General features: G+C 34.9%; 1 protein-coding gene and 1 long non-coding RNA gene across 4 annotated transcripts in view; one reads left to right on the top strand and one right to left on the bottom strand.

Moving 5' to 3' along the window:
* The window catches only part of LOC102555656 (uncharacterized), a 348348-nt gene that overhangs the window by 194706 nt on the left and 141474 nt on the right, over window positions 1-12168 (top strand).
* The window catches only part of Tgap1l3 (GTPase activating protein testicular GAP1 like 3), a 61591-nt gene that overhangs the window by 5085 nt on the left and 44338 nt on the right, over window positions 1-12168 (bottom strand). For all 3 annotated transcript variants that reach the window (XM_087637225.1, XM_087637212.1, XM_087637218.1), the window contains exons 24-27: window positions 10234-10471; window positions 4628-4770; window positions 3230-3388; window positions 680-789 (exon numbers count right to left, since the gene is read on the bottom strand). In XM_087637225.1, coding sequence (XP_087493351.1) covers window positions 680-789; window positions 3230-3388; window positions 4628-4770; window positions 10234-10471 — 650 coding nt within the window. The remainder of the gene's footprint in view (window positions 1-679; window positions 790-3229; window positions 3389-4627; window positions 4771-10233; window positions 10472-12168) is intronic.

The raw sequence follows: 12168 nt of genomic DNA on the forward strand, positions 1-12168 counted from the left end.
TTATATCTAAAGTAGTATGAATCCATGTAACACACTTGTGACAATCTAGAACATATGGAGCAGAAATAAAACTGGTGAACCTACACAATTCAGTTGTAAAAGCTTCTGCTTCAAGCAAGGCAGATGCAGGGCTCCTGGGTAGCAGTGGGAACTCAAAGCTCTTGTTACATATGAAATCAGTCTATGGAGTATCACACAGGAAAGTAATTCAAAGAAGTCAAGCTATACCTGTCTCAGACTTCTCTAGGTAGTTATAGTTGAGAAAGAAGAATTCAGTAATAGCTTCATGTTCTAATCAATTACATATATTTAACAGGTGAAATATTCACAATACAATGGCAATGATACTGGTATGCAAAGAATCCACTGGTATTATATGCACATAGTTTTAATTTATCTCACTCTAGGATGACATGCACTCAATGTGTTACGTAGACTGTCTTTTAAACCATGACAGTTATAAAGGAGAAAACTGCCAGGTAGGATTACATCGATGATTCTATCATCTAGCTTGACAAATGAACATGTTTAAAAAGTGGCAATGCATGTCTGGGCTAAGGAAATCTCTTGGCATGAGATATCATTTCAGCTTATAATCCTGTAAACACAAGCCTATGTACATTACAAAAGCACTGCTTCTATATTGGTGCAGTTTCTTACTTGCTTGCTCTATCATTACCTTTGGATGGCAGTAATTCTTCCAGCCACAGTCCCTTCATCCATGACGCTAAGCCAATTTTCATATAAATCAGATGTCAGCAAGCTTCCATCTATGTTTTTAATGAAGTCCTTTTTAATGAAAATAAAATAGAAAAGTAATGGGCGATGTACATTGTTGAAAGTACTTGATAAACATTTTTGTTTAAAATGAGCAGTTAAGGCCAGTGATTCCCAACTTGTGTGTCATAATCTTTTTTGGGGGTCACATATCATGTATCATCCTTATCAGATATTCTATCCATTTATCATTATAACTCATATCAGCAAAATTTTAATTGTGAAGAGCAGAAAATGATGTAATTGTTAAGAGTCACCAAGCCATGAGGAAATATATTAGTGTTACAGTATTAGGGTGGCTAAGAATCACTGGTTGAGAATGTATTTCCATAGAAATTTCCCAAACTATCATCTAGCCAGAATCTTGGCTCAAACATGGAACCTATATGCAGGATCTTGTGTTTTCTTACCTAAGACTAGAAGCAAAGAAACAGAGTCCTGTAGCAAAGAAATAAACCTACTCTTTGTTCAAATTGCCTCTCCTGGATTGAAGTCCATACCACAACTTGCAACCATAGATCTGCACTCCACTCCTCAGCCCAAATCTCTCTCTGCCTGGAAGGAAGCCAGAACCTATATGGAACATCTAGACAGGATTCTATCATATCTGCCCTCTGAGAGGCTTTACACAGAGGCTGAATGAAATAGGATATGAAGAGCCACAGTCAATCATTGGATCCTATAGATCAATCAAGAACTTGAGTGGAAGAAATGCGGGAAGGATTCCATGCGATGAAGGAGATAGGCACTCCATAGAAAGAGGTATAGAATCAAATAACCAGGACCACTGGGAGGTATCAAAGGCTGAACTACCAACCAAAAACACCACAGAAGCTGCACCATGACATACAGCACATTTATATCAAATGTAAAGCTTAATCTCCATGTGAGGCCCCCAACATGTGGCACAGGGAGTCTCTGTAAGCTGTTGAGTGTGAAAAACCTTCCCCAAACTGGCATCAAGGGGAGAAGATGTGCTAACCCTGAAAAGAGTTGGAGTGCCAAGGTGGGAGTGTAACCCAGGGGGTCCTAATAGGCTCAGAGAGGGAGAGAAACTCTGTGAGGGGAGAAGAGGTAGAGGGCAGCATACAAGAATTAAAGTGAAAAAAAATAATTGTAGATGATGATGATGATGATGATGATGATGATGATGATGATTTTGGTAGTAACTAATAATAAAATCACCAAAACAAACAATCCAAAATCCTATTCTTTGAAAGAGGCAAGTATCAAAAAATGGCAGCACCAGAAATTACTTCATCGTGATCGTATAATTTAGGAATCTGTATTTTAGCTCACACAGAGTAAAGCTGTAATATATGTGTACACCTATGCTTACAGACCCAGCAGGAATAGTGATTAAGTTTCTTCCTTGCTTTCCATGAGAGAAGGTCTCAGAGTTTCATATCTTTTTCTTAAAATCTGTAAATATTCATCTATTTAAATTAAGTTGTAAGCTTCAGCTTGTTTGAAGAACAGGAAGTGTCTTTGTTTCTCAAATACCACAATGAACTTTCTTATTGTTCTAAGGCTAGCAAGTCATAAAAATGGAAGAATCCCAGGTCCTCTTGTACCTGGAAATTGCTTTGAATGCACATGGCTAAGTTCAGTCACTGATCATAACTTTTCTCCCCATGATATGGTCCCAGGTTTCTGGCAATGAAGACCAGACACACTTGGCAAACTCAAGGACCAAGGAGCAATCATTTTGTACCTTTGCCTAATGTTAATAAGCATAGTTAATCCCAGAGCATTATCTTTTCTCTTGATGTCTAGGCCATAGATCCACAGTCTTCTGAGAGGCTAACTCAGATCATGGCCCAAACAAGAATAAAACAAAGATATTTGCTCTAGAGTCACTGCAGCTCCCTGACAAATTAAGAATGGTAGACTAGTTAAAAGTAGGTTAGGTTAATACTTGACTGTTTGACATGGAATTGGGATGGCAATATCTGGCAAACGTGAAAGTGCTGGATTATTTTCTGATTGAGAAGGAAAACAATTTCATATATCTACTGGACAGAGATCAATATCCAACCTGGATAGCCTATTGTATGTCAGTGGTAGACTAGCCATTTTGAACAGTTATTTGTGAGGGATATTTTTGGAAAGTATTATTTAAGGAAGGCATTTTGTAAAACACACTATCAATATTATAACTTAGCTATTACTTGACGTGGTATAGTCAGAGGTGAAATCAGTTTGAACATTTGTTAACGGCAAACTAAAGCCCTTCTCATATATGAGGAAGTTCTCTCTCAACAGAAGCTGTTCAAAAGTGCCCTTGTGGTGAATCTTTGTGTTTGTCAGATTTTACCTACCATACTTCTTATCAAGAGGGAATGGGTCCAAAGTTCCAGGAACCAGTCATTTCATTTAATCTCACGGACAGAAAGCACATATGCATCTCTTGAGGGATGCTTAATGTTGTTGATTCAAAAAGCTGCCTTACCTTGAAAACGGATGCTATATCTAGGACGCTTTCTACATTCCAGTCAATGCATTGTTCACTGTCAATCCTGTTCCTTAAGGAAAAGTGTGAATTTTCATGTACAATTTTGAATAAATCATCCGATTCTTGCCCTTTTTTGGCAATTATGGACAACATATCCTGTGTAGGATAAGGATAAGCTTGCATTATTAGAGATCCACACATCTGAAGCACAACTATGTCTTGTATTGTGAACCTGAACAAAGGAAATTTGGATGCAGAACTATAACAGAGTGGAATGAAGAAGATATTGAACTTTTTTCTGTTTTAGCTTCCAAATATTTTTTTCTTGCCTATTCCTTTGTTTCCACAATTTGAAATATCATGGATTTTTTTGGACTTTTATTCCACAAAACATTTTGGTGAATGGTCCTCTATTGCATTTTGTTTCCCCCTATGATAACTTTCTCATGCTTGCAATACTAAGTTACTATTGGGATATTTCCTTTACAGAGATCAAACCACTACATTACTTCCTGTCTGTCCTGGCCTCTATTATGAATCCTAACTTTTGTGTTTTTAAGAACGATTTTTTCAGTACATTTCTGAGATTTTCATTTCGTTTTTATCAGTTCTTATTTTCAACTATGTCTAAAGATACTGTCACATTGTATAACCCAAGCATACTTCAAACATTCTTCCACAAATTTACTCTATAAAAATGAATAACATTCAAGACCTACTTCATTGTCAATTATTTGTTAAAAATATGGTTACCAGAAAATTCTGCTGTAGAATACCTAAGAAATTGGCAGTAATGCTCATGTTTCTGGAAGATAAATTTGTTCACAAGTAGCATAAATTAGTAGCACAGCTATAGTTCTAAAATAGATGCTGGAGAGAAAATATAAGTTTCCAAAAAAGTTTACTACCTCATGTAAAAAAGATTAAGCCATATTAGGTTGCATTTAAATATAGTCTGCTATCATCAAAGATGTTCATACTTATCAAATACAGTATGTATACATAAGAAATGGTTAACGTAAAATAAAAGTCTGTAGATATTATTAATTTAAAAGATTGAGTAATCTCATGGGAAATGATACTAAGTTATTGACTCCAGAGAAATATGGGGTCATAAAAATGGTGAAAGACTTTTCATTTGGTCAATCAGCAGGGCACTTCCATGGACCCATTTCCTCTCAGAAGCTGGTCAATTTGGATCTCTTATTCAAACTGTGCAAAATATGAGAAGACTATTTCTTTTTTTCTTACAATTACATGATTCAAAATACAGTGGAATTTATTTCTATTTTAACATGATCTTACACTCATGGATAGGTTATTTAAACCTTCAACAGTTTGACTGAATAACTTTCTCAGAACAATGGTGATGTAGAAACCCAAAATGATACTCACAAATATTAGACCAGACACCTTTTTGTCTTCAAAAATACTCCTAAGAGTTTTGCCAAACAAGCATTTCTTTGTTGTTTGTGGTGGATTTATGGGAGGTCCTGGTGGGCTTGCACATACACTACTGCCTTGTTGTTTCTCTGAATCTAAGAAAGAAGGGAAGTCATTGTTGTAACTGAATTCACTTACCCCTAGCTTACAGTTTTCATTGTATAGAAATATAATGAAATACAAAGAGATACCTGTTAATGTACTAGAAGCATAGACAACATCAAGTAGTCATGTAATAATCAAAACTACCAAAAAGGAGGAAATACAAACTATGAAGGAAAAAGATCAAGTCACATATAAATCTGACCACATTAGACAAACACCTGAATTTCAATGGATATTCTAACATTTAGGTGGGCCTGGATCAATGTTCAACATGTCACAGAATACAGATATTAGCTTACACTTTATTACTGAGCAAAAGTATCATTTATATCAACAAAGGAGGAGAAAAATTACATAGTGTAATCACCAGTAAGCCATCTCTCTTCAGTGATCTTGGTCTACAAATGGGAAATAGCAACCTGAAGATAAGGCATACACCCAAGAGGAGAGAAATGATAAATAACCCCATGGTCATTCATCAAACAAGGGGAAAAATATATGGCAACAACAAAATAACAAAGATCGATAAATACTGCTAATTAAAGTTTTAACTGCTTCAAGCCAATAATATACTGACTATCAGTTTGGATAAGAAAACAGTTTCTATTTTTCTCCTGCATCCAAAAATTGCACTTGTTTTAGAAAAAATTGCATACCCTTGTCCAGGAAGAAATTGCCTACATTTTTTTTGCATAGTTTTGAGGTCCCATTTACTTAGTTTTTCATGTTCATTGGTGTTGTCCTTGTTCATTTAATGTTTTCAAGGTTACGTTTTTGAGGTGTGGTGTGAGGTCAAGGGAACATGGCAGAAGACTCAGAGGAATGTGGGTAAAAAAAACTCCATTGTATAATATTTGTTCTCTTAATAACATCAAAAATCTTATCAGTTTTACCAATCTTTAAAATGGAGAGAATCATAATGTTATTTTAGGCTTTTTACTATATAAATCTTCTGGTTCATGAGCATGGGGATATATTTAAATTATCTTTTTGGTTGCACCTTTTTTCTTTTTTTCTTTTGCCTTTTTTTTTATTTTCGTAAAAATCTTTTACTTGTTGGTTAGTGTTTCACCAAAGTAACATAATACTTCTGAAGTTTACTGTGTATGACGGTGTATCATTGATTTAACTTTCAACAAATTTGTGACTTTTATAAAGAAATAGTACTCACTTTGTGTGATAATTCATATGTTGATATTTTTTGAAATAGTTTACAAGAAATATGATTATTTGTATTTAATATTTAGATTCACTTATGTTTACTATCCCATAATCTTCAAAAAGAGATATTTTGTCTTCTGCATTTCTAATGTGTGTCTCCTTGCCCTCAATCAATTGCAATATTTTCCCATAATATTACAACGCAGTACAAAACCTGAGTCCATTGAGTATGAACAAATATGAGCACAGCAAGCCATTGGTTCCAAAATAGTTCAAAAGTACCTAGAGGATGGGCAACACACACTGGAAGGAAAGTCTAGGTGATAGAATGATTATCAACATTGTAGAATTAAGGCAGCCATTGTTAAATGTTCTTAACTCAGTATGGAAAGCATTCTTTTACTACTTGAAATTTCAACTTTTAACGTTTCACACTATAGTCGATAAAGACTAATTTCAGATGTGGAAAGAAGAAAATAAGTAGACAAAAATGAAGGAATTGTATATTTGTATTGCATTTATATTCTCTTATACTAGGAAAATGAATTTATCTTGTCAGAGAGGAGTGAAATTTTGTGACTTGGACAAGTCAAAGGACCTGTACAGATAATTCTAAAGAGAAAGAACAAGGAATAAAATTTTGAACTACAAAGAGGTATGTGGAATAGCATTGTGTGTGAGAAAACAAATGAAAGATCCAGGACAATGGGCAATTATGTGGTAATGAAAATACCTTTAAATCTAATCAAAAAGCAGCTGTTTACAACCGACCTGTTAGTGTCACTTATTACACCTATACTGACATCTTTCCATACTGGTTATTGTCAGGGGCTACAGGAAGATACAACTTTCATTATTTCCCTAACATATCAACCTGCCTACTATTTTATCTAACTTTGAAACATGACTTAAAGCTAAAAATCTTCTAAGACATATCCAGCTACAATCAGTTGACTGCTGAGACATCTCTGTAAGATTTATTTGGCAACAGGCACTCAAGCCCTCAAACATGACAGGAATCCAAGTGCTACCTAAAGCATCCATATTTTGTGGAAAGTCATATCAAATATTTTAACAATTAGAACAATTTCCCTCAACAGGATTGAAATCATGTGTGGTGCTAGAAATCTTGCCAAATTTATGGAGGCTAGACTAGCCATAAACCTTAAAATTTATTACATTAATTTACTAAATCAGCCAAGTTCTTTACAGCATTCTAAATACTAGACTTATGTCCACAAATAAGTTGAGCCACCTTTCTTCATCAGAGAAGCCTCTTTGTACATAAAATAATAACATTATAGAAAACACACCTGGACACAGTGAATTGTAGAAAAGGCAACACCAGTGAATACATGTACATTACAGCTAAATTCTCTATAGCTCAGGGAACATTGTAAGAGAGGGATTACAAAGACTGTAAGAGACAGCATAGTAGAAAGTCTGTTTTGAAATTGCCTCTCACAAAAATAATGGCAATACCACAATGATAGCAATATCAATGCAGATATTAAATCTATGGTCAATTCTTGTGACAAATTTCATAGGTCAAATTTCATATAGGCAGCTAATGATGACTGGCAGAATATTAAATTTTCCAGAAATGATCTGCATATTGTTTGTCTAATACACACTGTACCTCTTGGAAGCAATATTAACAAACACAAGAAAGTGGAATCAAGTTGTATTCATATTTTTAAAGATAAAAATATATAAATAAACACATGAAATATATCTAAGTGAGTTTGAGAATGATATGAATGTGATGGAATGAATGGAGAAAAGTCAGGCAACATTGCTATAATTCCATTTTCAATAAAATTTTAAAAAAATAATAAATTAAAACTTTTTGAACTTATGGGAGTTCAGAAGGGAGAAAGAACCAGTCATTTTGAAAATTACCAATTATTTTACTTTAATTTTTTTTCTAATATTTCCATATCTCAGATTTCTATTAGGGACTGTTTTGAGATACAAAAACCATGAATAAAGACCATTCACGTTAAGGTCTCAGGTTATGAAGAGAGATAAAACAAGTACACTGTATGTTTCTGTGTTGTGCATTGCTGAGTATATGTAATACATGTAGCTTTGTGGGTTTGTGTGCATGTGTGTGTGTGTGTGTGTGTGTGTTAGGGTGTGTGTGTGTGTTTGTGTGTGTGTGTGTTTAAAACACCTGCAGATCACATCACTCGCAGTATATTTAGAGCTTTAAACTTATTTACATTAGAGGAGGGCCTCCAGTATAGGTCTCTCTCTCTCTCTCTCTCTCTCTCTCTCTCTCTCTCTCTCTCTCTCTCTCTCTCTCTCTCCCCCTCTCCCTCCCTCCCTCCCACTCTGCCACAAGGTCTCTTTTTATCATTACTGGACAATATTTCAGGATTATATTACCATAATGTTTCCATTAATTACTGTCTCCAACTGCCATCTGCTTTCAGATAGAAGCTTTGGTCTAGAGATGCTTTTAAGTCAATATCTAGTTTTGATTGTTTCTTAAAGTAAGTTTTGATGACCCAAATTCATGTCACAAAGCCAGCATCTTAATAGCTTTAGACAGCGGACTATCATTTCAAGTCATTTTGTATAATCTAAAAACCATGACCCACCTCTGATTTTAATATGCATGATGATTAATTTTGATTGTTAATGAAATTTTATTGAGAACTTTGTACTGTATTGGACTCAAGGCAAAACTCTGAGGTGTTAATCAACGTCATTAGCTTCTGGCCATACTTTGGTAACTGAGGTAGGAAAACTAATACTATAATACAGGGGTGTAGAGGTAGAGACTAAAAAATGCCAATTTCCAAAGCCTATGGAGAACCATGAACAAGGCACACTGGAGTGTAAGCAGTAACCCATTTTAATAACATTTTTATAATAGCAAGCAATGTAATATACAGCATAAAATAAGTGTAAAATTTGAAAATATTTGTAACTAATATGGTGAAACATAAAACTGAATTAATAACTTGTAATAATTTCCTCAGCTGTGATAAAGAGGGAGGAAGAAGGGAACATTAAAATTGAATGACTTTAGACATTCTTAAGTCATCCTCTACCATTTATATTTGGTAGTTGTTCTGTTTTGTCATGCTAAATGTAACACAAAATGTCATAGTTAGACAAGTATTCTCAGATTATAGGTTTCCCTCACCTCAGATAAGAATAATATTTTGGTATAGTTTCTTCTTTTAATTAATTTATTTATTTTATTAGATATATTTCTTTGCTTATATTTCAAATGATATTCCCTTTCCCAGTCTCCTGTCCGTAAGCCCACATCCCCCTCCCACTCCCCATTGAGAGGGTTTTTGGTTGGTTCAGTACAGTCCTTGCCACAGAACAGAACCTCAGGTTCCTGCAAATGATTGTTCCTATATCCCTGTGTCCAGAGGCGCCGTGCAGTTTCCTCTGGGATCAGGGATAGGGGCGAGGTCTGCACAAGTGGCAGTCTGTCCTGCAGTCTCAGGATGTCTGCACTTCTGGGTGTTCAGCTCTCTTCCCCATGGAATTTGTGTCTTGGTATATTTTCTAACACTATACAAAAAATTACTTGAGTTAACAATGTATGTGAATATAAGTGTTACTACCTCTTAATCAGGTGTGTTTTAATCTCTTTATCATTCTTCACATAGGTTTTGTAGCAGATCCTGTCCAATTTAATATTTATACCAATGCTACGAACTTGGCAAGGTTGTCTCTCATAGGATATTAAACATATATTACAAGGATAATAAAGATAATTTACAGTGGTGCAGGGTTTAATATTGCAGAATGTTTAATGGATTTTAAGTCAAATCATTATTTCTAAATGACCTTATCAAAAATAATAATTTCATATACAAAAACTCCTCTGTGACTTAAGGACCATGGGAAGAAAAATGGGAATTAAACAGAAAATATTATTGGATTCTCTAAATAAAGAGAGGGTCATACATTCCTGTATGTATAGAAATGCATGTAAATATATGATTATAGATATAATATATATTTAGGTATATATATTTGTATGTCTATAGAAGCATATCTTTAAGTATAATTTAACTAAAGTACTATTTCAAAGCTTTGCCCATATAGGGACATTTTTTTCTTTCTTTTTTTCTGAGCTGGGGACCTAACCCAGGGCCTTGCGATTGTTAAGCAAGTGCTCTACCACTGAGCTAAATCCCCAACCCCATATTAGAATATTATTGTGTGTCTCAATGCTCCTCTGATATTTACAGATTTATGAAAATAGGGAATGATATCATACTTCCATGCATTTGATGACTAAATAAATCTTTTCATACCTGTAGGACCTTCCTTTTTCAGAGCAGCATATGAAATATTGAAATTTTCATCATTATCACAGGATTTCCCATTGATTCCAACTATGAATTCTTCAATAATAGGTGATTTGTCGGCAAACTTTATGGAATCTGTAGAGGTCTTTAATCCATCAGACCTTTTGTCAATGTGTTTACCATATGTTGGATAATTTCCAAATATTAGCAGATAGTTGTCAATCATAATTTGTATAATAGACATCTGTAATATCATGAGGCAAAAACAAGATTGTCATTTCACATGGGTTACAAAAGAGAAATTAAAGTGAGGTCCAAAAATATGAGAAAAATAACAGTTACCACAAACAGATAGGTACCGATAAAATGAAGTGTCTGAAATAGACTCTAAGTCTTGATTATGAAAAATGTTAAAATATCAAATAGATCGCAAGGAATTGAGAACAAAATTTGAAAAGTGATATGCTGACAAAAACTGTGAATGAATCAATTTAATTACTGATGTTTGTTGAATTTCTTTGCGGGCATTGTTTTGCTGTGATGGTTTGAATGGGATGCCATTCTAGTTCCAGGCATGGCAATCCAAACTTCGTGACAAATTTCTGCTGCTATAAGTCCTTAGCCCTCCTTGTGAAAGTATGTCACTGCTTAGAGTTTGGAGTCACAAAATATAGGTGCCTATTTTCAATGTCTCTGCTTCATGTTTGCTTCCAAAGTTAAGAGCCAGGACTTACTTCTCATTTTGTTGTCCTTCCTTTCCGAAGCCATGCTCCTCTGTGATGCCAGTAAAGGACTATAATCCCTCTGTATTTCTAAGTCCCAAATAAACACTTACTTGAAATAGTTTCCCTGTTCATGATGTTTTCCTTTTTATTGTTTTTTATTTAATTACATTTCATACATTATCCCCCTATTTTCCCCTCCACAAACTCTGTATCTCTATCCCTCTCTCTATGACTGTGCTCCCTCACTTGTCCACCCACTCCTGCATCAACACCCAAGCATTTCTGTACCCTGGGTCATCAATGACTAAGGGGCTCCCCTCCCAGGGATGCCCAATAAGGCAAACTTCTGCTACATATCCAGCTTGAACATGGGGTTCCCCCACGTTCAGGCTTTAGTTGGTGTTTTATCTCCTGATATTTTATCGAGGCAATAGAGAGGTGACTGAGAGAAGAAGTTGGTGAGAAGAGGGAATCTTAATTGAGAAAATTCCTCCATCAGATTGACCTGTTGTATAGGGAAGTCTAAAATATATTGTCCTGATTAACCTTGGAATTCATAGGGCCCAGATCTCCAGGATGGTATCACCCCTGAGCTATTAATCAGAAAAATAAAGATATGAGGTCCAAGGCAAGAGGCAGAACTCCTCAGCTTCTACTTCAGTTCTTGCCTCTAGTTTCCTGCACTGCTTCATTTTGGGCCCTGATATTTCTCTGAAGTTAACTGGTAACTGCAAGTCTATCACACAGAGTAACCTGTCTTGCATCATTTGTTGTTATCAGTGTTTGGTCACAGCAGAAGTAGAAAATTATGACCCTTCTAAATTGAGTAACACTGATAAGTTGCTTTTCTTCTGAGATGATGGCTTAGGTTATGTCAACCCTACACATGCCATATGTTTCTTCCCAACATGCACCTAAGTTTATGTTTGAACTGTGCTGCACAGGATAGGAAAGAAATGATTCTTCGAAAAATCACAGTCACATGATTGTCTTATTTTGTATGCAGATTGTACCAAATAGTTTTACTTCATTGTTTTCATACTTGATCATGCAAAAGAATACATTTGAAAAGAATTGTCCATAAAGGAAGAATCATTAATAGCCATTATGAGTGAAAAAAATGTATTTATTGCTTCACTTGGACCTAACATGCAATTTGATATAGGCTTGGATTTTAGGTTTCCAGTAACTTGGTAATTAGAAAGTAACTTAAAAA

This window comes from Rattus norvegicus, chromosome 2 (genome assembly GCF_021556685.1).
Source record: "Rattus norvegicus strain SHRSP/BbbUtx chromosome 2, alternate assembly SHRSP_T2T, whole genome shotgun sequence".
NCBI classification, from domain to species: Eukaryota; Metazoa; Chordata; class Mammalia; order Rodentia; family Muridae; genus Rattus; species Rattus norvegicus.